The sequence below is a fragment of the Atractosteus spatula genome, chromosome 2 (assembly GCF_055471065.1).
Source record: "Atractosteus spatula isolate fAtrSpa1 chromosome 2, fAtrSpa1.hap1, whole genome shotgun sequence".
NCBI lineage: Eukaryota > Metazoa > Chordata > Actinopteri > Semionotiformes > Lepisosteidae > Atractosteus > Atractosteus spatula.
In genome coordinates, this window is record NC_142707.1 from 12,394,544 (window position 1) to 12,421,967 (window position 27,424).

Consider the following 27,424-nt stretch of genomic DNA (forward strand, 5'->3'; position numbering starts at 1 on the left):
GCCGTGAGCTATGGGAAGAGGGAGAGGGACTCATGGGACAAAACCTGGCACCTGGCACAACAGAATTCCAGGACAGCAGCTTTTTTATTGGCCATGGCTTGGCCATCTCCTTCTCTGTTCGACAGCAGGTAGGTGAAGAACAGGGTCACCTTACAGGCCAAAATGGCCAGGATCCAACATCTGGTGTGACACTCCTATCGGATCAGGAGCGTACAGCCAACAGAACCCGCTCAGCAGAACTGGGCCAGTTGCCCTCAACCCACTCCCTACAGAACCCTCCTGCAGCACAGAGCCCTGCCAGCACCCTGCCTGTCTGCTCCTGCAGCTGCTCTCTCTCCACCCCAGCCGCAGACCCGGGCAGTCAGACAAAGACGGATCTCGACGCAAAGGTGACGTTTACGGTACAGAAAACACCCGACAGCTATTGATCCCTAAAAAGAGATTCTTAACTGTGTCAGTGGTCGAAATCCAAAAGCGACACACTGAGCTCACAGAATACAGTCTGGGACGGCCAGAGAGGACCGGCTGCGTGCTCACTGTGAGCAGGGACATGTCGACTCAGACACGCACTTCCTGCTCACCTGCCCTGCAGTCTCACACAGGTCTCTGACTCTGACCAGCTCCACACCCCGCTAGGAGAGGAGAAGGGCTTCGAGGCACGGAGCTGTGTAAAGGATTAATACTGGTTTGGAAGATGCAGGTGCGGTGATTATTGTTCTAATATTGTCCACAGTCGAACTCTGGACACACTGCTGCCTGAAGAGACAGAGAGTGGACGCTCTCTGGACATTACTACTCAAGGAAAAACGACACTACACATGGCACTGTGCAGTCCAGACAGAGGAGTGTGTCTGCTAGAGGGAGGAGGGAACAAAGTGACGTTATGTTACACTATGTTGCACTCTATCAGCCTGTGCTGTTCTGTCTGTACTTTATGATGTGTATAGTGTGTTGCACTGCAATATTATTGCGTACTTCGCTAATATTGCGTGATACTGTTCTATTCAATATAAATACGTTGGCAATACCTGTGCAACGTCATGCCAATAAAGCTTGTCGTGAGCTGGTGACGTTGTGATTATGACGTCAGGCACGGGCATGGGGCCGGGGAAGGCGGCTCTAGAGTGACGTCAGGAAAGGACTACGGAGGGAAGGACGGGAGGGGGTGGGCAATGGGGGCGGGGTACGGGGAGACCCTCCACTCTGTGTGGAAGCGGGTGGCTGCTCATTCCATCTCCACTGCGAAGTTTGCTGTGGAGGCTGTGGCGAGACGCGGGTCACCAACTCCTCACACACAGGTAAGACTCCGCCGTCCTTCCCCGTTCCCGCAGAGCTGGAGAGAGGACCCCCTCGTTGTTGCTGCTGCAGCGACAGAAGCCGGGCGGTAAAAAGCCGGGCCAGTGTGGAGCAGCAGTTTGTTCGGTGCGGCCAAGCTCATTTCGCCGCGTCCGCGGACACGTATAGTGCGGTGATGCATTCGGGTGCGCGGCTCTGTACCAGTCGTTCTCGGCGAACAGCTAAAGACGGGATTTCAAAGTTACTTGTTGTAACTTGTTGCGCCAAGGAGGCGCGTAGCTGTCGATGAGCTTGTGAGCGAGATATACCTGCAGTTTGCTGCATCAAGTGTCTCGCCGCACCATCGCTGCCGGGCGACACCTGGAGTGGGAAATCGGCTCCGCGGAGAACGGGAATCCGGGTGAGACAGCCCAGCTATCTGAGAGACTCGCCTGCCCTCCAGCGCGCAGGACCCCTCTGGTGTTCGAACTTTTCTGCTCTGCTGTTGCTGTAAACGGGTCTCACTCCACGGTTTATATACGTTTAGGCGTTGCGTACAGAGCACACTTTTATAGCTTTACTATTATTAAAGCACTTTTCCAAACCCAGAGACGCTGTAGTGAGTGATGTAAGAAAGGAAAAAAGTACTATAAGAAGTAAAAGAAAGAATCGGGCATCCAGATGGAATGTAGGGCAATCGGACATAGATCCTGGTAACAAGGAGAGTTTTAAGTTTGGATTTGAAGAGAGTCAAGAGTGTGAATCGTAATATTACGGTAATTCGAGTTACGTCACACGTATTGATTAAGTTAATGCTGTCGCTTCGGGATATTTTTTCCTCTGCCTCTTAACCCTACGCGCGGGGTTATAGATAACAGTGTAATGAAACGGCCTTCTTGGTGAAAAGTGCTCGTATATAAATGAAAAGGCACCTCACGCGAAGGTTAAGTCTGTCGGTCTAGTCTGCTTGCTTCCCGGGCGACTGGGCTGACAGCCCCCGGCAGGTGAGCCGCAGGTGGGACAGCTCCTGTCTGCGGGGAAGGCAGGTCCCGAGCCCAGACACGCGACAGAGCAGCGGCTGAGCGGCTCCATTCAGCGCTCCGCGCGTCTCGGCGCATTAACCCCGCAGTCGTCCGGGAGCATCGGAAAGCGCCGGAGCTCTTAGCGCAGCGAGGTGGATACGACTTCCACGGCTGAAGAGCTAGTTCCGGTTTCGGCATCATTCTCCGCTTGGACGTCTTTGCACAGCTTAGAGGCGGGAAAAATGCCTGTTTCCTCTCATACCGCCGATCGGTTGTTCAAGCCGACAAGTCAGTCAAGAATAGGTTCCCATCCGCGGTGACACCCCGGAGACCCATTCGTGCAGCAGGGCCTCTACTGGAGCAATCTGAGCAAAGTACCTTATTCAAGGGCACAGTGGCAGATCCCCGTCAGGGATTCGAACCCATGACCCTCCAGCCTGGGGCCCAGGGCCCTAGCCAGCCCGCTGCGCGTAGCGTCGTTGGGTGTGCGGGTGTGTGCTGTCGGAACGCAGCCCAGGGAAGACAGACGGTTAATCCCTCACCCCCACTTGGATGCCGTGAGAGAAACATCCCTTCTTCCCCTTCCTCCAGCCCCCCGGCCTGTCATTGTGAGCGTGTTATTCACACTTGGTTAAGAAGGCACAGCTCGAGAACACCCTCTCCATTGAGAGCCTCACCCCCCTGCCTCCACCTCACTTTCACTTCCCCACTCCCCCCTCCCTCTGTCTTTCACGTAACCCCCCAAACATCTTCCCACCGCTGTCTCGCCCCCTCTCTCTGTCTCCACTCACCCCTCCTCACTCGATTCCAGTCAGACGCCTTTATTGGCATGACGGGTGAATTTCGGTATTGCCAAAGCATATAATACGCTTAACACAACATTTACAGACGCATCCTAAGACATTTACATATAAGCATATGGAGCATTCCTGGGAGACAGACTCACTGTTCCTCAGGCTGTGACAGGAGATCACATACTGGGCTGCCGGTTCAACTGAGTTCCCTCCTCCCTCTCCCAGTAGGATTGGAAGTTGTTCTGGTTCTGGCAGGTGTGGGAATCCTGGGATTAGCTGTGTAAATTTGGGGAAGAATGTTTCTCTAATCCCAGTTAATATTTGTCACAGTGCTGTAGGAAGTGCATCTCTGTCTCTATTTCTCCCCGCTGGCAGTGGGAGCACAGCCTGTCCTCTCTCCCTCTATGGCCAGATTTTGGTAACTGAGCCTGTTCTTCGTCAAGGTCTGTTTCTTTTTGGTGTTTCTTATCTTGGTCAAATATTCGTCTAGTGTATTGTCTGTTTAGGGTTTCTGTTGTGTTTGTGTGTGTGTCCCAGTGTGTGAGATATTGCCGTGTGATCTGTGCTGTGATGTGCTTGATTCTAGCAGTGCTGTCCTGAGGCTGGCTGGTGTCGGTGTGGCTCGGGTCAGTGAGCTTCAAGACCAGCTGGCTCAGAGGGCTCTTTGTTGGGCTCAGCTCTTGGCTCAGCAGGGCCTTGTGGTAGGAGTTTTGGTCGCTGCTTTTCAGGTGTAGCCAATACTTTATAACGCTCTTCTGTATGTTTATCAATAATGGGTGTTGACCTAATTTGGTGTTTTGTTAGGAGCTTTTCTCTGCACATAGAGGATGTTTCTACAGATCTCCGTGTGCAGAGTTTCTATGGGGTGTTTGTCCCCTGGTCTGTGAGGGGACCCCACACTTCACTGCCGTACAGGGCAATGGGTTGGATTACACCTTCAAATATTTGGAGCCAGATTCTTGTCAGTGGGTTGATGTTGAAAAGCCTTGTTATTGTGTAGAAAGCCCTGAGTGCCCCATCCTCTTTCTCTTCTGCAATCTGAGCCCCTTCTCTCTCTCTTTCCTCCTCAAGCTGACCCCCTTCTCGTTCTCTCTCTTCTGCTCCGTTGGACCCCCTTCTTATCCTCTGTCTTCCTCCGTCTGACCTATCTTCATCTCTTTCGCTCTCTCTCAAGGGCAGAACTGATGAATTACTCACCAAATCCCTTAGAATGAACAAAAACACCTGCAACGTTTTACACAAATATTTGAGAGGCTCACTGATTCTCTGACAGTGACAGGAGATCACATACTGGGCTGCCAATCCGCCAGTCCTCCATGTCTGGCAGCTCTATAACACAGTGCTGTAGTGCAGGTCCTATATAATGCTCTAGATATACTGTATCTACTGTATATAAGACTGTGTGTGCCATACTTTTACATATGCATGGCTACAGACATCTGTAAATGTAGGCCATCCTGCCATAGTGAAGATGCACAGAGTGATGGGACTGTACTCGAACCCTGCACCCTGACCCCTACTCATCAGCCACCTCTCCCCTTCGCTTCTCTGTCTGTACCCTGGCTGTGTCTCTACTCTCCCAAATCCTTTGGACTCAGCTGAACCCTGTGCCCTGTCTCCGCCATATGACGAGTCAGAAGTCTTAAGAAATCCCACCTCAACATCGGAATTAAGGAATTTGGTCTTGACTAGTGTGTCGGGCTAGCCTGGAGAGACTCGAGCTGTTTCTTACCCTCTCCAGCTGTGCCCGGTTCGGGGGACAGAGGGGCTGTTAGACGAGCCCTTGGTGTTGTGGAGACACCCCCTGCCCAGCGCAGGAAAGAGGGTGTTTTGCGGTGATCAGCCAGCGAGCCCTGTGTCTGTACCCTGCTGAGCCCGGCCCTCTGTGACACGTCCAGGTTTCTGGGTCAGAAAGCACCCTCCCCAGCTAAACACCCCCACCCCGTAATCAGATTTACAGCTTTGTCTGGTAAACCAGTTTGTTTTCCTCTACCAAATATTTAGCTGAACAGAGCAATTCTAAAGAGCTGCTGGCCAGAAGTGAACGAGCACACCCAAATCTAGTGCAGTTGCCCATCTTGCCTTCTGCTTTCTCAAACCCAGTATGAAGCATTAACTGTCAGCATGAGTCCCTGTATCAAATGCCCTGTGCAGTGCGCACAAGTTATATCAGCCAGTGCCGTGTTTGTGTCTACTCCGTTTTCTGCTTTGTATCATGCCTATTGTGCCTCATTTCCTTTGTCTCTGCATCGAAGCTGGATAATACGACAAGAATCTGTATTTAACATCACCTAGGGACAGTAGTACTATGTTCTAGGTATGTAAATCCTTGAGAACCGGATACAACTGTTCCTTTAGTTGTTTTTATAATCGTTTTTTTATTATCCTTTGTATAATATGGTTTATTAAACTTAAGGGGTCACTGGGTCCAGGATCAAACATGGATCCTTGATACTGCATGCAAAATCTTAACTGTGTTGCTTAAACGCCCAGAAATCCTCTACTTTGTGTATCCACAGTGCTGCCCTGAGGTGTCGATATTACAGCCATTTCTGAATCAAATGGCAAAATCGCATGATGAAAATGGGCTGTTGAGCTGATCAGAGCTCTGCATTATTCAGTACACCTCAAAAGAGCGATTTGTCTTCATTAGTCTTGGTTTCGGAAAGCCCCTCATGTGTCAGCCCACAGCACATGACAGTGCGCTCCGTTTTGCATACAGTATGTGTGGTCTGATCTTTGATCCTGGCCCATGTAGACGTTAACGCTGCCATGCTAAAAGAGCTGTACCCCCACTGCAGGGGGATTTGAGTACCCCTGGGAAGTGTTGTCACCCTAAGAGGCCTGTGATCCTCTTCAAACTCTCTCGCTCAAGAAGCAGCAATGCAGATCTGGTTCCCTGTGCAGTAGTGGAACAGAGTACTGTGTGTAAAAGGTCCTTTGCTGCAATGTCACTGTGGGAGGCTGCTGCAATTTGGGATTTTCTGACTTGGAGTGACGGAACGCCAGCCACACGGTCTTCTCCGCTGGGATACAGGATGGGCAGATTCCGGCCTGTTGGGAGAGGGGGATCCTCTCTGTCTGCAGAAGGGATCAACACCGCTGGTTTACAGAAGGGGGGACCCCACACTGAAGCTGGAAATCCTGCTGTGAAATAGGAGATAGTTAGCTAGCACTCTTGGAAATGAATCCCAGCCTCAGAAATCTCCAGAATGGGGGATTAAATGGTTTCTTTTAATTTGGTGGGGTTTTTTTTTCTTTTTTGGTAGAAACCTTGGCTAAAAATCTCAAATGTTCAGGGTTAATAAATAACACTAGAAAAAAACATCCTTCAGTCAGCACGGCGCTGCAGAGGGAGTACCCAGTGTAGTAATCTGTCAGCCCAAGGCAGAATAGGGCCATCACGAATTCCTCAGGACAGGCTCAGCCCTGCCTGGCGTGTCAGGGAGGGAAAACGCACACCTGTTTTTGCAGAAAGAGGGGAGTAGAGCTGTAGCTCGGAGGGAGAGGGAGGCTGGTGTTGTAAAAGCAGAGCAGGAGAGCTGTAGCTCCCTTGGCGAGGACAGGGAGACAGTGACACTCTAAGGGCTTCTACAGGCAGACAGGCTGTAGGCCTGCGTTCTTGTTGACATCTTTCTTGAGAAACGCCGGGACCGTGTCTGGAAACTCCACAGAGCTGCCGCCCAGCGGGTGATCTCCTGTCACAGCCCGAGGAGCAGCGAGGGAGCTGCTCAGACGATCAGATTGTGTAATTGCGCTGCATGTTTGTAAATGTTTACTAACAGTCGTTGCTCGGGCGATCCTGTCAATCATGGGCCATGCCAAGCTCTTGAACCTGAATTTCGAAGATCGAAGATCCTGTGGAAGTGGGGGAGAGGAGGCTTGATCTGCTCCTAGTGTGCCCTGTTGTGGATGTGTCGATCTGGGGCCGGGGTGTGAGCTGAATTGGCGCTCTGTTGTGTCTCCCTCGGGACACTGTTGCTGGTGCCAGAGCCTCAGCTCACCTTTGAAGGGATCTGAATGGGAGAAGAGAGTTACCAGAGCAGGGTGGGGGGGGGGGGTCCGTGAGAGTGGAGTGACTAGGAGGGTGACATCACCCTTTATTCTCCCTGTTGAGGGGGGGCGGGTAAGTGGGTGAGAGGTCGCTGGGGGAGGGGAGGAGAGCTGTGATTGGAGGAGAGGAAGCGAGCACAGGTCTCACAGGCTCCAGCTGGGAGAGGGAGAGGGAGGGAGAGGGAGAGAGATGCAGTTCTCCACTGCGAAAAATACGGTGGGATTAGACATTGTTCTCCCAAATTACAACTCGAATCCCAGAATTCCCACACCTGCCAGAACGAGTCTGTCCCACAGTAAGATTTTATGTGTTTAATGAGTACGTAAATGTCCAGTGAGAGGCTTTTGCTGTACACACGTGTTGATTGTATCTCCTTTGGCAACACTGTAACTCATCGGCCCGGCCAGTGAAGCCCTGTGGACTGAACACTGAAGGAGAGAGCAAGAGAGGGGGAGAGACACGGAAAGATGGGAGAAGCCGAGCTGCTGGAGGAAGGAAGGGGGAAGAGGCAGGGGGTGGCCGGGAGTTCCTTGGCAGCCTGTCAGGTTGTCATGCCACTGGAGGGCACAGTCACAGTGCCGGGCCTGTCTCCCCCTCTCCCCCACTGCCCCCACCCCCTCTCTGGGGTTACTCCAAGACAAGCATCTCTCAGTGCCCTCTGTTCTTACTGCTGGTTTGAAACAGTGTGTGAGATCCACCTCCGGGCTCTCACCGGTTAGACAGGTGCTGTATGCCCTCGACTAAGGGTGCAGCACGGGTGCGATTGATCGCCTGGGTTGAGCTGTCTCGGCGGTATCAGCCGCAGGAGGCGGTAGGCTGGTAGACTCCTGTCGTATTGCCTGGGTCCCCATGGGATACACTTCTCACTGTTCCAACGCAAGACGGGAAGGAGGCCCTCCGGCCAGTCTGGCTAGTTTGGTTAGTAAATTGATCTGAGGTTCTCATCCAGCCGTATCTTAAAATAAGCCAGAGTATCGTCTTTCAGGAGCACGGCAGGTTGATTGTTCCACACTCCCGCACCCCTTTGTGTAAAGTGTCTTCTGTTTTAAATGCACGCACTTTCCACCTGTAGCTTCACTGTGGACTTTGAGGATTTTGAATACTTGAATCGGGTCCCCCCGTAGTCTTGTCTGCTCAAGATGAACAAGGTTTTCTATGGGCGGTATTTCCTGGGGGGAGCCCAGTACTGACAGGGCAGCAGACTGCTGGACAGACTGCCGGACATGACTGGAAAATGGACGGAGTTCGACATGTCGTGCTGGTCCTCCCTCTCGCACCACCCCGGCTGGGCCTGTCTCACACCCCTCCCTCCCTCCCTCTCTCTGTTTACTCCTGTCCCTGGCTCTCTCGCTCTCCTCCATCGTTATTCTTCTCCTGCCCCTTCTCTCCCTCCCCCTCCCGCTCAGTACAATGCCCGTGTCTCCAGGGTGGCACTCATTGTGTGGCGACTGAGCAACCAGCAGTAACCCCAGCGCCTGTTCCCCCTCGGCCAATCAGAGTCCTCCCCCCTCTGCACCCCCCCTCCCGAGATTCACACATCTTCCTGACCTCTCTCGAGCTGAAAACAAATCAGATACACTCGCATGCAAAGGTCTGGGCAGCCCTGGTCAAATTGTCGGTTTCACTGAATCTCTAAGCGAAAAGAAGTTAACACAACCTCTGCAGGGTACGAGCTCAAACGTGACTTATTGCTGCACATCTTCATGCAAAATGTTGTACTTATTTGCTTCATTTAATAGATTGAAAAAAAGTAAGTCAGTGAATGTGGCATGTGCCAAAGTTTGGGCAGCCACAGATCGCTGCAGAGGACCTGCAGAAAGGTTTAGCTGACAGCGGGGCAGTGCTCCGCAGGCCCACAGTACAGTGTGGCCTCCACAAAAACGATCTGCATGGAAGAGCCGTCAAAAGAGAACCTTTCCTACAACCTCATCAGGAAAGGCAAGGTCTGAAGTATGCAGAGCAACACTTGGATAAGCCAGAAACGTTTTGGAACGAAGTGCTGTGGACCAAGCATGGGATGGATTTGTTATGCTCTGGGGGTTGGTGTGGCAGCCACTGCCGCAGGAAATATTGTGCGGGTGGAAAGAAGAACGGATTGGACTATATATCAACAAATCCGCGAAGTTGATGTCCCACAGTCACTGAAGAAATTGAAGCTAAAAAGGTTGGATAATTTCAGCAAAACAACAATCCAAAACATACCACAAAATCAACCATGAACCTCTTCCTGGACCAAAAGATTAAGGCTGGGGAACAGCCTTCACAGTCCCCAGACTGGAACCTGATTGAAAATCTGTAGGGCGATCGGAAATATGCACTGCATGCAAGGAGACCTAAGAATATTTCTGAGCTAGTAGAGGTCTGCAAGGAAGAGTGGGAAAAGATTCCTGCAGCAAGAACAGCAAGACTCTTATCTGGGTATAAAGAACATTTGACAGCTGTGATTTCTGCATGGAGGTGTTGCTAGGCACTGACTGAACTTTTGCACATGCCACATTCACTGTGTTTTTTTTTTCAATCTGTTAAATTCAGCAAATAACATTGTGCATTGAAATGTGCAGCAATGCGTCATGTTTAGGTTTGGACCCTGCAGAGGTGGTGTTAAAGTCTTTTCGCTTAGAAGTTCAGCGAAACATGCAGTTTGACCAGGGGTGCCCAAATATTTGCATACGACTGTATAAAAAGAGCATCTGCATGACTGACATGATGCCATCACAGAACATGGAAATAGATTTTTTTTTAAAAAGTTGTTTTTTTTTTCATTTGAAAAGGTAGGATGAAACTCTCTCCAAGTACAGCTAGTCTTTTCTATCAGTGGCGTAATACCAGAGAGAGCCTGCCAGGTGGCTCCACTGAGCCCAGTCTGCCGTCGTCAGTTCCGCACTCCTATGAGAAATGTCAAAGCCCAGTCTCGTCTTAAACCTCACGGTTTACAGACGAGGTAGAGGGACCATGGGACAAATTAGTATAACTTAAATCTCGATGGAGAATAGCAGTAGTAACCATAGGTATCAGAACAGTTCTTCCCCCAAGGAAATAGAAAGTATGGAAAATTAAGACTCCGGTAGATCACAGCAATATTATTAAGCTCATCTGTTTATCTTGTGTGTTTTTTTTTGTTGTTTTTCTCAATAGGTTTGTGTGTAATACCATTGAAATGAATGGTGCTCAATGATTTCATTTGTATTTCTAGTGAAAATGTACTTTCGTGAGAATTCGTTGTACGATATCTTCAAGTATGCGTACACAAGAGTGTTTTAGAAATCCTTTGTAACTTGTTTTTGTTGGTGGGCTTGCGAACGGAAAGGAAAACTAATAAAAAATTCAGTTGCGAAAACAAATGAACGGCGCAGTAAAACAGCGGGGATCGCAGAAAGCCTGCGCAGTTTTTAAGGCCCATCCTTCTGGTCTCCCTCACAGCGGCGGCTCCATGCAGTTCCAGGAGTGGCTGCGGTCCCTGCGGCTGCCCGACGTGGAGGAGCTGCGCCGGCTCCTGCCCTCCCTCTCCCCCTCCTCCCTGCTGGGGCTGGGCGCCCTGGCCTCCCTCACCGCCTACTGGCTGGCCACCCGACCGCGGCCCATCCGGCCCCCCTGCGACCTGCACGCGCAGTCCGTACCTGTCCAGGTGAGGGGGGCTGATTCTGAAAAGCGGTTCTGGAGCGGTGCCTCTGTGGCTCAGGATCTGCGCCTGTGGCTAGAAGGTGCCCGGTTTGTATCCCACAGCCGGCAGAGGAATCCTACTCTGTTGTCGCCCCTGAGCAAGGCCCTGGACCCCAGCTGCTCCAGGGGCGCTGTATAAATGGCTGACCCTGCGCTCTGACCCCAAGCTTCTCTCTCCCTGTCTGTGTGTCTCATGGAGAGCAAGTTGGGGTATGCAAAAAGACAAATTCCTAGTGCAAGAAATGGTAAATGGCTAATAAAATGATCTGATCTGATCTCGTACAAGGTAAGGGAGAACAAGGTGTATTTATGTGGTCCTGTGAGCAAAAAAAACAATTCAACACAGTGTAATAGGTGGAAGAATAGGGATTATTATCACAATAGTGAATTTCCAGTCAATTTAGGGGTGGGCAGTCTGGTCTTGCAGTGATCTCTACTGTACAAGGCCCCCAAACCCTGCATTCCTTACTGTAACTGGTCACAGTGTTAGCAGATCTTGGCAGGTTATCGTAAGTATCCAATACACTCCCGAGCCCAAGAAACATCTGCCTTGACTGCGTTCTCCAGGAGTACTGCTGTAGTGATGCCCTGCTGAGCATCTGCATCCCTCTCGTGGGCAGTGGTCCAAAACCGTTCTAGTGGTGCAGATGAGGTAACCTGGCTCGGTGTGGCCGGTCAAGCGCCAACTGACAGATCTCAGACATCCATGCCTGGAAGTTTTAGAAGGAATACAGCTGCGTTTTGGCAATTGTGTCGGATGTTCCAGGGCTATGGGTGTGTGTTTGTGTGTTCCTGGGATCCTGACTGGGAGGTCTGTGCGGGATGTTTCAGGGGGACCCCAGCTGTCGGCGCTCGGCACTGCTGCAGGACGAGATGCTGCTGGAGTTTTATTATGAGGACACGAGGACGGCTTACGAGATGTTCCAGAGAGGCCTTAGAGTCTCAGGTTAGTGACGGACTGCACTTTGTAACAGCCTGCAGTCTTGCCTAGTATTTCATACAGTGCTTTGTGCAGCTCTGCGCTGGTAGTATTTATTCCTGCCAGAATATTTTCATACCAGCTCCAGGCAGAGAAGATCTGATGTTCAAATTTGCTGATGGATGAGTAGGAAGTACCGAGTAAACAATGTGCATGTTTTCAACAAAAGGAGGATTTCTTTCTTGTGTCACTGTTCTGTCATAAGTGACATCAGCTAAAAAATTAAAAGTGATGGCTGTTACCTACAGTATTATCATCAGTTTTACTCCTGATTTAGGGGCCAAATCTGCTCTGGACTGGACCTGGATGGAATATGGGGTGAAGAATGATTCAGTGAAGTTATTCTGCACTGTGTTGTGTTCTCTGCTGTAGCAGTTATTCTACTGTGATGTACTGTGCCACGCCATGCTGTACTGTGACAAGTCATGCTGTACTATTTTCTGTTGTGCTGTACCCTCTGTACCAAGCCCTGCTATGCTGTTTTGTGCTCTGTTATGGTGCTATCCTGTGCCGAGCCGTGCGATAGTGTTCTCTCTTGTGCTGTTCTGTGCTGAGCCGAGCCGTGTCTGACAGTGTGTGTGTGTGTCCAGGGGACGGACCGTGTCTGGGGTTCAGGAAGCCCAGTGAGCCGTACAAGTGGATCTCCTACAGAGAGGTGAGTGTGGGGCTGTGCTGCCTGTCTGTTAAAGTGGCTGCTCCCTCTCTCCCCGACCCTGAGATGTGTGAGAGCAGTGATCGCACCTGGCTGTGGCACAGTGACAGTGTTTCCTCTCTCTGTGTGTCAGGTGTGTGAGCAGGCACAGGCCCTGGGCTCAGGGCTGTTGGCGCGAGGCTGTCAGCCCAACCCTCAGCAGTTCATCGGCATCTTTGCTCAGAACAGGCCAGAGGTAACCCTTCTATCTGGAACTGAAATTTTAAAAAAATATATTATACAATTGGATAGTTCTGCCTGGGAAGAGAAACTCTTTAGTCATGACAAATCTTGTCAAAAAGATAAACTCGTTGTAAAGAGTAATAGTGTGCTAAAATGTTAGGGAACATAAAGCAACAAGGAGATTGAGACTGTGCCTATGTCTCCCCCTAGTGGCAACAGTGGGTATTAGTTTTGACATTTTGGGAAGAGTAAAGGGAGATGGGGGGGAAGCAACTGTAGAATAGGCAGCAGCAGTGACACTGGGTTGCCCCTTGGCACCCATGGTAGGTCATACTGTGCCAGGCTTTAGAGACAAAGGGAAGGGAAAAGAGAACTCCAGAGAGCTAAAAGACCATGTGTTGTCCTGGGTTAGTGTGTGTGATGATAAACTCAGTGTCTCCCCCTACTGTCCACAGTGGGTGATTGCGGAGCTGGCTTGTTACTCTTTCTCCATGGCTGTTGTCCCACTGTATGACACCCTGGGGCAGGAGGCCATGGTACACATCCTCAACATTGGTGAGAACGCCACTCTGATGCAGAACATGACACACCTGTCAGTAAACACAGCGTCAGAAAACAAGGGTCTGGGGATTTCTGTTGTGACCAAAGTCCATTGAACGTGATCTAATCGATTGCTCGGTTGGGATTTACTCTAAATTGCAGAAGATCGTTGTTAATATTGTTGCTGGATTCAGATGCACTCTTTTGCAAATGGGGAGCTGCTAGGAAATGAAACAGCTGTTTGCTGTCAGTCTGAAACCTATTTAATGAATTGCTGCTTTTAATGATTTTTAGTAATTGACCAATCAATGATGTTAAAGTCAGCAGTGGGAATGGTGTTGAATTTGGCCACTTTGCTTAAAACAAAGAAAATGTCATATAATACAGTTATTAGCATAGCACGATTAATGAGCTTTACTGGCAAGAGGGAAAAAAAGCTCAATACATTACTGAGTGGTATAGTGGTGAATAGAATATTAAAAACCATATAGATTTACTGTACAATATACAATATGCACTTTCTCACAATGACTCCTCTGTCTGGCCACACCCTCAGCTGAGATCACCATGGTGATCTGCGACAAGCCAGAGAAGGCAGAGTCTCTGTTATCCCATAAGGAGCAGAGCCTGACACCTTTGCTGGGCAGCATTGTGCTGATGACGCCCTGCAGCGCCGCCCTGCTGGAGAGAGCTAGAAAGTGTGGCGTAGAGATACTGCAGTTCAGCGAGCTGATGGTGAGTCAGAGGGAGTGTGTCCTCGTGATTCTTTGTCCTGTCACTCTTGTTGTATTAATCAGTCTTTCTTCAACAGCAACACAAACCCATAAACATTGATCTTCAGGCACAGGTACTTCTTCTGTTAGGTCTAACTACAGTACATCTACAGTAATCTATCAGATGAAGCTGGGTGGTGACTCCAGCTCCTTTCGGCTGTGTTTGGTTGTAATCTCTTCTAGATCTTCTTCTTATGGGAAGCGGTACAGCTAGTGTATGAACTTTGCCAGTGCGATCATCTGTCACTGCTTTGTTACAGGAGCTGGGGCGACAGAATCTCAAGGAGCCTGTGGTGAGTCTCTCCCTCTGGGTCTTCATCCCTCCAGCATGAAGACGGATGTGGTGGAGGAGGAATCAGAGAGACATGTGGTTGCCAGCTGGTTTTCCAGACAGAAAAAGAGGAGAGCGATGGAATGAGAAGGAGATAGAGACAGAGAGAGAGACAGAGTTTGGTGATGGGTTTTTAGAACGACAGGATGGTTGGTTTGAAAAAACAGGTTTGCTCAGATGGGAGGGAACACAGTGACAAGTAACGGTGAAATTCTGACTTCTGTTCAAGTTGCTGCTCGTTTCCCCAGCTGTGTGAAGGAGATCTGGAGTCTGTAGTCTCCTGCTGTTACGAACACAAGGTTACAGACATGACCAGCTCATTTTCCTGCTGGTACCTCAGCCAGCTGTTCTTAAAGGGTCACTGTGAATCAAGTGCAACAGCGCGGCTTGAGTAGGTAACTTGTCACAGGCATCTACCACCCTTTGTGTAGAGCAGCTTCTCTTGTTTTTCCTAAATTGAACTCAGCCAGTTTGATCTCTGTGGAAATAGCACAGTTTTCCCCGGAAGTCAACTCTTGCTTTAATTACAGGATCTCTGAAGGGCTTGACTACTACCCTCAGGTGTCTTACTGTCACTGAGCCCCATTGTTAGCAAACAGGCCGAGATTCTCCAAGCAGCCTTGCAAGAGCTGACGAGCAAATCCAGAGCTGTCCAGCAAATCCTTGGTTGACTTTATCAGGGCAACATCTGTGTCTCGTCAGGCTCCTGAGAGCCTACACTTCTATCATCTGGGCTGTGCCTTCCCTTCGACACGTATGGCTGTGCAAGAATAAGAAACAGATGGGCTGACAAGCAGAGCTGTGCCAGATAACAGATGTTTCTGAATGGCTTCCTTTCAGTCCTTTTCTTGAGTGACATGTTTAATTTCAACATGGTTTCCACACCTATAAAGGCATAATTATTGCTGTGACTAAAAGCTTTAAACAGGTGCATTTCATCTCCTTCCAGCCGCTTGAAAAGCTTTGAAATCCTGACGCCTAGACAGATCGTAATAGCTGTCAAAGGGAGCTGGGGGAGTGGGGGGCTCTTAGCTGTGAAAACATTCTTGTAATGGCGCTAGCAGGATGGAGCAATATACATTTGTGAAGATGGATGTGGTACTGTGGACTTTCTAGCATGATAAGAACTGCTAGATAAAGCACTAATCTGTTAGTTCCTTCAGAATGTTTTTAATTAGCAAAGAACAGAAATTGTGTGCTCAATTGAAAAGTGCAGTTCTGATCTGCAGCATTGAGTGGCTGGGTTGTTATTGTGTGTACCATTCTCTCTCTGTCTGTGTGTCACTTCCCTTCTGTGTATCATGTGTGTGTCACTGCATATCTGCGTCTCTCCAGGTGCCAGTGTGTCACTTCCTCAATGTGCCTGTGTGTGTGCCCATCTGTCTCTATCATTGTGTGTCTGTGTGTGCACGTGTGTCTGTGTGCCTGGCAGTGTGCGTCATTGTGTGTGCCCATCTGTCTCTCTTGCAGCCGCCCAAGCCGGAGGACCTGGCAGTGGTGTGCTTCACCAGCGGTACCACAGGTATGGCCCAGGGGTGTGCGTCTGTGCGTCTGTGCGTCTGTGCGTCTGTGCGTCTGTGCGTCTGTGCGTCTGTGCGTCTGTGGAGGAGGGCGTGTGGAGTGTGGGTGTGAGACTGCGTCGATGAAGTAAATGGGTAAATAGTGTCTGTTGTGGATGAGTATATGCCTTTCCTGGCACAGGATCCTATACCGAGCTCTGTCTGTCTCTTAGGGAAGCCTAAGGGAGCCATGATCACTCATGGCAATATTGCTTCCAACACCTCCTCTGTCATCAAGATCCTGGAAGTAAGTCTCTCTGGCTCCTCTCAGTCTACACCATTCTTCAGGCATCTCAAAAGCCCAGGCAGCTTGTGAAGAGCTCACTCCCCAGTGTATCTCTCTCCCCTCCAGGGATCATTTGTCATCCGCCAGGAGGACATCTCCATATCCTACCTGCCGCTGGCTCACATGTTTGAGCGCATGATCCAGGTAAGGACCCTGGCTGCATCTACCCATGGTGCACTGCAGTTGTGTGATGTGCTCAATTCTGCTGTTGGACCAATGGTCACGCTGCATGTCCCCATGAGCAACTCCTCCATCCCATCATCCCTTCTTTTGACTGTCGTTCAAGAATATGAAGACAATAAGACTCAACATAAGAAGAAGACTGCTGGTCCCTCAGGGGCTGAATGACTTGATCTCCTCTCCTTCCCCTCTCTCTGTCTCAGGTGTCGATGTTCTGCCATGGTGCGAGAGTGGGCTTCTATCAGGGAGACCTTTCCCTGCTGATGGATGACATCAAGACCCTGCGGCCCACCTTCTTTCCCGTGGTGCCCAGACTTCTCAACCGCATCTATGACAAGGTGAGCCTGTGCACACTGCCTGACTGATGGCTATACTGGTTTGCACACTGACTGGGTAGGGTCCTGAGATGATTGCACACTGCCTGACTGATGGGTATACTGACTGGCACACTCACTGGTAGAGTCCTGGGATGATTGCACACTGCCTGACTGATGGGTATACTGACTGGCACACTCACTGGTAGGGTCCTGAGATGATTGCACACTGCTTGACTGATGGGTATACTGGTTTGGACACTCACTGGGTAGGGTCCTGAGATGATTGCACATTGGAAATGTGAGACTGTAACTGACTGATTGTTCACTAACCAGCTGGGACCCGGGCTGGCTGACTGGCACACTGATGGACGGATTGGCAGAGCTGTTGATGGACCATGTTGTGTATGTGTGTGCCAGATCCTGGCCTCGGTGAGCTCCCCTCTGAAGCGAGCACTGCTGCACTACGCCGTGAGGAGGAAGCAGGCTGAGCTGAGCAGCGGGGTGGTGCGGAACAACAGCGTCTGGGACAGGCTGATCTTCAACAAGATCCAGGTCGGTCTGCAGCCTTCTTAAGGAGTCGAAACACACTTACTGCTCACCGATATGCCAAAACAAAAGCACAACGAATGTGAAATGCGAAGAACACAGAGCAGCAAAGATTTGATTCACAGGCTTTTGTGAAGACCTACTCATGGAGCAGAGTCCACAGTGGCTGATTAGAGTCCAATGGGCCCAATGGGCCACCTGAAGCAGCTGATTGGCTGATCGCCTGTGCTGTGGGAACGAATCACTGGGCTGCAGACTCATACCAAGGAGACAAAGCTCAGAGAAGGTCATGTCATCATTAAAGCAGACAGCTGGAGCTTTCAACACACTTTAGTCCACAGGATAGCACCATGGCCAGACAGTGTTCATGCCTGTACTCTGCAAGTTACAGTCGTGTGTCCATCCAGGCCAGTCTGGGCGGGAACCTGCGGTTTATCCTGACGGCGTCGGCACCCATCTCCCCCACCGTCCTCTCCTTCCTCCGTGCCACGCTGGGCTGCCTGGTGAGAATGTTCCCTCACATCTCTCTCTCTCTCTTTCTGTCTGCCTTTCTTCCTCACCCTCCTCCATCCCTCTGCTGGGATCTAGTGTGCATCTGTTTCACCAAATAAGATGCTCACTGAAGATGCACAAGTTCCCAGCTGTGTAAACACGTGGTTTCTTCATTATTATGCAGACAGCAAATATTTGCAAGAGATATCCTTCACAGAAGGATGACAGGTTTCTTATTAACAGATAGGTGTTAGTGGTGGGGTTGGCATAGTGTAGTGGGCAAGCCTCCAGACGTATGACTGACATGTTGCGGGTTTGAGTCCTCACTGCAGACACTGCTGTTATACCCTTCAGTGAGGTGTTTTACTCCTTTTACTCCAGTCCACCCAGCTATGCAAGTGGAGACCAGCAATACTGAGGGTGTCTATGTGATGGACCAAATCACATGCTTAATTCTACCTAACCCTAACCTGATGAGCCTCTCAGTTCTTGTATGGATGTTGTCTTTGCCTTGATTTGAATTGAGGAGCATGAAACAGCCACCCATCACCTTCCCTGGTTAAAACAAATTGACAACTTTTTGTGAAAGTACATAAGCTATAACTGTAGTATTCTCATTCCAAAAAATGTTGCATTTCTTTTTTTCCGTCAGTATATTTTGACCAATGGGTGTAGCTTCACAGCACTCTCAGGGGGGGGAGTGTCAAAGTCAAAGTCAGTTTGTGTTCTTGGTTAGAGTCAATAGTTGAAGTGCTGTTTGGAGATGTTGGTACTCTGAGGCGCCCTATATACTCCTGGGAATTTTTTTCAGGTGGACAAAATGAGAAAATCCCTCCTTTCTCCTCCTCTGACAAAATGTGCTGCCCTCTCCTGCTTTGTCCCTGTCTTCCACCCTACAGTTTTTGCTTGTCTAAATCCATCTCTGAGTAGGGTGAGAGCGGGGGGTGTGTAAACTCTTGTCTTGTGCAGATCTTCGAGGGTTATGGGCAGACAGAGTGCACAGCTGGCTGCACATTCTCCATGCCAGGAGACTGGACTGCAGGTGAGAGCAGAGCAGGGAGCTGTGTTATTGAAGCTTCCTGTGTCTCTTTGTGTGACAGGGCCCATAGTGAAAAATGTCACTCCTCTGGGTACTCAGCACTGTTTAGCCTCAGGCGTCAGGGAATTGTCATTTAAAGTAGAAGTTAATTTTGAAATAAAAATCTCCTGTCCTTTATTTCCTGGAATGACGGTGGAGTCAAAGTGATCTTGAAAGTGCTCCTGAGCCTTTGATTCGATCAGAACGAAGAATACAAAATAACTGCATCCAAACATGCAGAATGACTTTGGGTCGTGTTTCATGCTATCTCAGAGTCACCTGTAAAAAAGGTACAAAGAGAAAATCCATTTCTAAAACTGCACTTGAAGTCTTGATGACACATGAGAATGTTCTAAAATATATGATTCCCTCTGGTTAATAAATTTTGCAACACTCCAACCACAGGCTCCACTCTCCTTCTCCATGTACCAGATAGTGTCTTGCCTAAAACTAAAAACCTAGAACAGGATCATCCTTACATTTGCCGCAGTTATTATGGCAGAACTTCATTCAATTATTTTCAATCTACACTTTTCTGTCTGTTCTGTACCATACAGTATCTTCCTTATATGCCTTTGTGTCAATTTATGTCCATTTGTGCTATCTGTCTGTCTCAGGTGTTCATCTGCTTGTCTGTGTCTGTCTCTCTGTCTCTCTGTCTCTCTGTCTCTCTGTCTTCATGCCTGTGCGTGTCTGTCTCTGTCTCTGTCTGTCTGCACGCCTGTCTCTGTCTCTCTGTCTGTCTGCACGCCTGTCTCTGTCTCTCTGTCTGTCTGCACGCCTGTCTCTGTCTCTCTGTCTCTCTGTCCGTCTGCACGCCTGTCTCTGTCTCTGTCTCTCTGTCCGTCTGCACGCCTGTCTCTGTCTCTCAGTCTGTCTGCGCGCCTCTGCGTGTCTGTCTCAGTCTGTCTGCACGCCTGTCTCTGTCTCTCAGTCTGTCTGCGCGCCTCTGCGTGTCTGTCTCTGTCTCAGCTCTGTCTGTATTCCAGGTCACGTTGGCGCCCCACTACCGTGTGCTATGGTGAAGGTCGCCGACATCCCTGAGATGAGCTACTACTCCCACAATGGAGAAGGAGAGGTGAGAGATAGAGAGAAGGAAGACAGAGGAAAAGGATGTGGGCAAAAGGGAAAAGTTAATAAGCAAAAGGGAACTGTACTCCGAGCTTATCTCAGAATCCAAGTGATAAGATCCTTACTCAGACAAGCTCCTCGTGTTTAAAGAGGGATCAGTTGTTCTGAGAGATGACACAGTACTGGAGCTGCTTCAGTAGGTCTTACTGTCCAATAGTTTATTGACTTGTTTGCTGGAGGCCCAGATCCAGCGCCCCCTACAGAAAGAGGACCACTTGGGATTTAGGGCAAGAGTGCTCGAGTGCCAGGGACGATTCAGGCAGGGAAGCTGTGAATGGGCTCTCGTGCAGGTGGAACAGTAAGAAAGCGCTCTCTGTCTAGATCTGTATCAAGGGCCACAGTGTGTTCCGAGGCTATCTGCGTGACGCCGAACGCACAGCAGAGGCGCTGGACCCCGAGGGCTGGCTGCACACCGGGGACGTCGGCAAGTGGCTCCCGGTAAGAAATATTGGCTGACCCTCTGCTTGACCCACTGAAGTACAGACTGACCCACTGACAGACCCACCAGGCTGAATGACTGAAGGACAGACTGACCCACTGACAGACCCACCAGGCTGAATGACTGATGGACAGACTGACCCACTGACAGACCCACCAGGCTGAATGACTGATGGACAGACTGACCCACTGACAGACCCACCAGGCTGAATGACTGATGGACAGACTGACCCACTGACAGACCCACCAGGCTGAATGACTGATGGACAGACTGACCCACTGACAGACCCACCAGGCTGAATGACTGATGGACAGACTGACCCACTGACAGACCCACCAGGCTGAATGACTGAAGGACAGACTGACCCACTGACAGACCCACCAGGCTGAATGACTGATGGACAGACTGACCCACTGACAGACCCACCAGGCTGAATGACTGATGGACAGACTGACCCACTGACAGACCCACCAGGCTGAATGACTGATGGACAGACTGACCCACTGACAGACCCACCAGGCTGAATGACTGATGGACAGACTGACCCACTGACAGACCCACCAGGCTGAATGACAGATGGACAGGCTGACACTCTGAAAAACCCACTGACGAATCCAGCAGACTGATCCATCGAAGGGCAGACTGAAGAACAGACCGACCCACTGAAGAACAGACTGACCCACTAACAGACCCACCAGAATGACCCACTGAAGAACAGACTGACCCACTGACAGACCACCAGAATGACTGAGTGAAGGACAGACTTGCCTAAAACTCAAAACCTAGAACAGACTTATCTACAGACTGATCCACTGAAAGACAGACTGACCCACTGACCGACCCACCGACGAATCCAGTGATGGACCAGCAGACTGACCCACTGAAGGACAGACTGACCAACAGGCTGACCCAATGATAGACCAGAAGACTGACGGACAGACTGGCCAAGAGAGTGACCCACCGACCAACTCACTGACAGAAGGAAGAACAGACTGACTCACTGAAGGGCTGATAGACATTCAGAATGATTTACTAACTGACAGACTCATTAAACACACTTTCCCAGTTACTCTCAGCTCCAGATCCTGGTGTTTTATCTCATCACAGACACAGCAGTGCCTAGCGTACATCACAGGTAATGACCACAGAAGGAATCCTGAGTGAAACATGGGTTAAATTCTCCCTCTCTCAGAACGGTGCCCTGCAGATCATTGACAGGAAGAAGCACATTTTCAAGCTGTCCCAGGGAGAGTACATCGCGCCCGAGAAGATCGAGAACGTCTACATTCGCAGCGCCCCTGTGCTGCAGGTGTTCGTGCATGGGGACAGCCTGCAGGTATGCAGCTCGAGCATGCGCTGTCACGCTCACACACATACACAACAATGCACTTACTCGTTTTCTCTAACAGGGACACGCTCGTAGACACAGACATGCTCATGAACACTCGCTTTCACTAACGGATCCTGGACACACGTGAGCACATGTTCGCGTTCACTGATGGAGATCTGCTCGCGGGCACTCGTGTTCACCGACGGAGATCCTCTCACGGGCACGCTCGCATTCACCAACGGGGATCCGCTCCCGGGCACACAAGCATGCTTACAGACAACTTGCACATTCATCTTGGCTCTTCCTACATGGCCATCGACTGGTCTAGGAGCAAATCCATACTTTATCTTATTAATTGTCCCTTGGTGGCTCAATTACTTACTGGAGGATTAATTGGGCTTGGGATTTCAGTGGTAAGGAATGACATAGCCTGTACTGGCACTAGTTCAAACACTACAGCCTGCACACAGACTCACTCTGACTGTGATCAAAGGAACAATACATAAAATAACATTAAATGAGGATTTTGTATAGTGAAAGTCTCCTATACAGTAATATGACTTCTAAAGCATATCAGTCACGGCTCCTTCTCTGTGCTTCCTGTCCCCAGTCTCACCTGGTTGGCATTGTGGTGCCTGACCCGGAAGTGTTCACTGACTGGGCTAGAGAGAGGGGCATTGTGGGATCTTACGAGGAGCTCTGCAGGAATCCGGTAAGCAAACGTCCAGCTCCCTGCGCAGCACACAATATCACTTCAGGCCACATGTGGATGTGTGTTTGTCTTTTTATCTTTTTTTAGCAAAACAATAACACACAGAATGGGGGTTTCACATCTCAAAAGTCAAAATTGAGTGAATTCAATACCTTTTGAATGTGGTCAGAGGGTTTTGAACTCGCATAAATAGCAAAAAATAAAATGACAAAAATCACCCCGCCAAATTTCTTTCTGTTAGAGCAGTTCTCGAGAATGCATCCCTGTGTGTCTTTCGGATTGCCCCCCTGCCCTCCCCCTCAGTGCTCCTATCCCCTCGGGGTACTCCACACCCTAACTGGGTGACTCTGCGTCTCGTTGTCGCCCCTCAGGATGTGAAGAAGGCTGTGCTGGAGGACATGACGGTGATTGGGAAGGAGGCCGGTCTGAAGTCGTTCGAGCAGGTGTGTGGCACAGGGTCTGTCTCCGAGGCCCCTCTCTGCTGGGAGTCCTGTCCCATTCTCACTATGTCTCAGAGGCTTCACTCTCACTGCTTGTCCCTTCTCCTGGGGGATACTGCGACTGCATTTTCTCTCTGGCCTCCCTGCTCTTCCTCCTCCTCCTTCTCTTCCCTGCACCCTGTCTCTCTCCTCCTCCTCCTCCTTCTCCTCCCTGCACCCTGTCTCTCTCCTCCTCATCCTCCTCCTCCTCCCTGCACCCTGTCTCTCTCCTCCTCCTCCTCCTCTTCCTCCTCCTCACTGCACCCTGTCTCTCTCCTCCTCCTCCTCCTCCTCCTCCTCCCTGCACCCTGTCTCTCTCCTCCTCCTCCTCCTCCTCCTCCCTGCACCCTGTCTCTCTCCTCCTCCTCCTCCTCCTCCTCCCTGCACCCTGTCTCTCTCCTCCTCCTCCTCCTCCTCCCTGCACCCTGTCTCTCTCCTCCTCCTCCTCCTCCTTCTCTCTGCACCCGGTCTCTCTCCTCTTCCTCCCTCCTTCCTCCACCCTTTGTTTCTCTCACTCCTCTTCCTCCCTGTCTCTCAGGTCAAGGACCTGTACCTGCACCCGGAGATGTTCAGCGTGTCTAACGGTCTCCTGACGCCCACGCTGAAGACTCGCCGCGTCGACATCCGCCGCGCCTTCCAGGAGCAGATCCGCCAGCTGTACGCCAAGACGGCAGTGTAGGCTCTCTCTCCGTGCCCGGAGACCACCTGACCCAACTCAAACTGTCCACGGAGCACTGACCACTCGCCGTCCGTGAGGGGGCGCCATCACTTCTGCAGTCCGCGCTGTTATCCTTGGGAACTCTCACTGTGGCGAATCTCTCACTAGAATGTTGTATTTATGCTGTAGCTTTGCTTTCGCTGTGGCTGCCTGTTGTTCTAACAGGCCTCCATTCTGCAGCATGGGATCATGGGAATGCTGTGGAACACCACAGAGTGGAGCTGTCCAGTCCTGGTCCTGGAGCTGGACAGCTGGTGTGTCTGCAGAACTTCATTGCACTCTGGCTCTTAAAGTCCTGAATCAGCCCATTACTGGCTCAACTGGACCGGTTCGCCAGCTTCTCCGAGCTCTACAGGTTGCTGCTGCTTTAAGAGACTGGAAACCCCATAGACACACCAGCACTCCAGGACCAGGACTGGACACCCCCATCACCCTCTCACTGAAGATGCTTCTGAGGAGTGTTTTGTGTAGGTCAGGTACAGTGTAATGATCTGTACAGCAGAAAAACCACGGTGTGGACAGATTAGGACGACCCCCCCAGTGCTACATGCTATGAAAGGCAAAAGTGAGGTTCCACCAGAAATTCAAAACCTAATCAGATTTCGTACAGGCTCTATTGACATAAGGCGAACAGTAACTGTGTAACCCTCTGCAGATGCCCAGACTGTGCCCCTGTTTTAAGCTGATCCTGAGCTGGTATGCAGGGGACAGTTGAAGTTGTCACAGTAGTGCTGGATACCTGAACGCTACTGATTCAAGTATCCTGGACACCAGCAGTGGACAGTGCCTTGCTCCACAGCAGGGTCTCCTCCTTTCCCTTCCAGTGGTAGCTGCTCTGACCGTTGGCCAATACTGTCTGGCCACTTATCTGGGCACTCCTCAAGGGCAACGGCTCAGCGGAGTGTTTTAGCGGGATCTTTAGCCTCAGTGCAGGAGAGCGGACAAACGGCCCTCCTCCTGAGGTCTTGGGCTGGTCGTGGTTCTGAGAGCCTGCCAGAACCTGCTGGACCGTTTCCCTTCCAGGACTGGCAACGGGGAGTCCCGCTGTCCCCAAGCCCCGAGACGCAGCACCCTAGTCTCGTCTTTTCTCATTTCCTACCCACCCCCTCTCGTCCCAGAGCAACGACCCCCGTCCCACGGGGGGGAAACGAGGAGGTGCAGACCGGCCCTCCGGACTCCACCCACCCCAACAGCCAATCAGCTCCGTGCAAGTGAGAGGCTCCGCCCTCTCTCCACCACTGCTAGCCCGCGGCCGCTGTCTGTTTCAGCAGGAGCCGAGACGGCCTCCTGGCTGACGAATCCCTCGAGCCCTGCGCCTGAGCAATCCCAGACCCGGCCTCCCGGGACGTATGAGGTCTGGATCACGGACCGAGTACCTCTACCCATTAATCCAGTAGGGCTCCCCAACAAGGGCACTCCTAGTGCCCCGTCTGTCCCCCAGCGATAGATCTGTGTGGGGAGGTTGACTCCAGATGTGGCTTGAGTCTGGATGGCTCTCTTTGTCAGGGTTAGAGACACAAGTTCAAGCTCGACGGGCCACCTCAGTTACAGAAGCTGTTTGGGGAAACGAGGCCAGTACTTGGCCTCCTCCTCCCCACAGATCTGGGTGCTGTGCTTGAAATAGGAGGGGTCAGAGTATCTCACTGCTGGGGAGGGACGGGATGATAACACAGCAGAAGCCATCTCTCATTTTCACAGGCCCCAGAAACTCACGAGAAGATAAATCCGTAGGTAATGGAGAAAATGTAGTTAACCAGCAGGTGCCCACATAACCCTAACAGCAGTGTCGACCTGTATAATGCGTGGCTTGTAAATGAGCTGGTGAGCAGCGCCTTATGCTGTAAATACTGAGAGGAGAGGCAAGCTGTCATTGACACCATGTGTACACTAATCCTGCAGACCGTAGGGACTGTTTTTTCTTGATCTGGAGTTTAATACAAGTTTTTTTTTTCCCCTAACACAGAGTTAGATAAAACATCTTCGGAAACCAGACCCCTTTCTCTCTCTGTTGACGGAACATAAGAACGTGCAGTAAGTTACAAATCAGGGGTTTTAGCCCATTGAACGCATTACGTTACCAGGGCGTTACTTTCTGCGGCAACTGTACACTTTTCTGTGCCTCTTGACATTAATTGAATGATAAAAAACGAATAAAAAGTGTCATTCACGTAGACAAATCTGTATTTTGGTTTGAGTAATGTTTTTTTATACAAGATTCGCCATGGCCAAGCCGTGACTGTAGTTCTCCCATTGCACCGCAAGATGGCACTACTACGATGTAAAATAAATTTTACGTCACGCCACCAGCTGCTGCGGTTTTGGCTCGACGTGTTTTCTGCTTAAATAAAAACAGAAAATACTATCGTTGAGTACGCAGATAACATTTATAAACGTATTGTAAATGTTTTATTCCAAGCATACTGGGATAGTCTAATGTTAAAAGATTTTCGAACCACTATTAAATGATAGTTCAACGTGACGCAGCCGCCACTCTACTCCACCGACCAATACTGATTGTTTCATATATATGTTATACAAATAAAATCACTTGTACAGTGCTGTCCAGTCCGGGTCAGGTCCCGGACGGCAGGTGTGTCCGCAGGCTTTGGGGTCTCTTGAATGCAGCAGCGCCTGTAAGAGTTGGGAGAACCCGGTTCGGTTCGGTTAATCCGGTAATCAGCTGGTTTAACGTGTTAAGAGCTGTGCTGGCGTGAAACTCCCGCCTGCTGATATATCGGACCAACAGGACGCGGACTGGACAGCCCATCTTCGGTCTAGTTTGAACGGCCGGATTTTGGTGTTCGTAGGCACAAGGCACTTTTAACTCCGAAATGTGCAAAAAGAGGGGTAAACACTAATTGAATTACTTCGATTGACATGATGCACTTTAAACTATTCTAATGTTAAACCACGTGATTGATGGAGCGAGTCGAGCGACCATCACTTCGATACTTCTAGTTTCTAAAACAGCCGCTGGATAGCGTCTGATTATTGATTTGGAGCACCTAGAGACGACTGCAATCATTTCCCTCCTTCGTATGCCCTAAGAATTTCGTGTCCAGGAAGAAATAAGGTGAAATTAACGACTGAACAGCTTCTCCGTTCTGGGAGGGAGCCGAACCCTCCCACAGGTGGGCTGTTAAGGATGGAGAACTGCCTCTGCTGGGACCCCAGGACCCCTCCCTGCTGCTGCTCCTCGTTTCAACCAAAACGTTTTTTAAAACCTAAACGGCCAATTTCCCAGGTTCTCGTCTGGGAATCACCTGAGACCTTCCCAGAAAAGACGTTTACGTGCCGGTGTGGAAGCGTGCCAACACTGCGAAGCTTGCTCGGGCACCCGAGGTGGGAACCCGCCGGTATCGGGACACCCGCGACCACTATCACACGGGCCCTCCGAACCCGCGGCCGAGGCCTGGCTGGGAGAGGCCAGGAAACACGCAGTACAGCCCTTTTCTATTTCGAGAGCACGGGACTTATCCGGAACCGCGCAGGCTAGTGGAGCGGAGTTAGCTACACGGTGAGTTCCCAGCGCACACCGCGCCGTGTTATTCAGCCGGAAGGGCTGTGGCAGCGTTAGTTCCGCTCCTGATCCTGAGTGACAGTGGGGTGTGGCTGACATGTCTGTCTGCAGGAGGCCAGGCTTATTAAGGGGTTCCCCCCTCCCACCCCATGCCCCCGTTGGCCTGTCACACACTCCCTTACCCCCCCCAGCACACTGTGGTTTGGGGGTTCACTGCCGGAGAACAAAGAGAGAAAAGGCACAGCGGTCAGTCTGTGGGCACGGCGTGGGTCTGCACGGCAGATGTGAACATTACCTCACTCTTAATTACCGGTCATTATGCCCTGGGCAGCGCA

The 27,424-nt window shown here is 50.6% G+C and overlaps 1 protein-coding gene across 2 annotated transcripts; it reads left to right on the plus strand.

The window, feature by feature from the left end:
* Window positions 1-1,180: 1,180 nt before the first annotated feature.
* On the plus strand, window positions 1,181-25,749 carry acsl2 (acyl-CoA synthetase long chain family member 2). Of its 2 annotated transcripts, XM_088929276.1 has the most exons (21): window positions 1,181-1,298; window positions 10,566-10,770; window positions 11,637-11,751; window positions 12,375-12,439; window positions 12,570-12,671; window positions 13,114-13,213; window positions 13,755-13,933; window positions 14,232-14,264; window positions 15,773-15,824; window positions 16,035-16,108; window positions 16,214-16,291; window positions 16,531-16,665; window positions 17,062-17,196; window positions 17,598-17,693; window positions 18,652-18,724; window positions 19,750-19,838; window positions 20,213-20,329; window positions 21,523-21,666; window positions 22,271-22,372; window positions 22,744-22,815; window positions 23,390-25,749. In XM_088929276.1, the coding sequence occupies exons 2-21, from the start codon at window positions 10,576-10,578 to the stop codon at window positions 23,528-23,530; spliced, it is 2,097 nt and encodes a 698-aa protein (XP_088785402.1). In that variant the 5' UTR covers window positions 1,181-1,298; window positions 10,566-10,575; the 3' UTR covers window positions 23,531-25,749. The 2 variants fall into 2 exon arrangements, with proteins under 2 accessions (XP_088785402.1, XP_088785411.1); XM_088929285.1 differs by lacking the exon at window positions 17,598-17,693.
* The last annotated feature ends 1,675 nt before the right edge of the window (window positions 25,750-27,424 follow it).

Excerpts from the sequence above, each read along its gene's own strand:
- acsl2 (XM_088929276.1), top strand. The coding sequence starts at position 10,576 with ATGCAGTTCCAGGAGTGGCTGCGGTCCCTGCGGCTGCCCGACGTGGAG. Across the intron at positions 14,265-15,772 it reads AGAATCTCAAGGAGCCTGTG|CCGCCCAAGCCGGAGGACCT; the intron begins GTGAGTCTCTCC and ends TCTCTCTTGCAG. Across the intron at positions 16,666-17,061 it reads TCAACCGCATCTATGACAAG|ATCCTGGCCTCGGTGAGCTC; the intron begins GTGAGCCTGTGC and ends TGTGTGTGCCAG.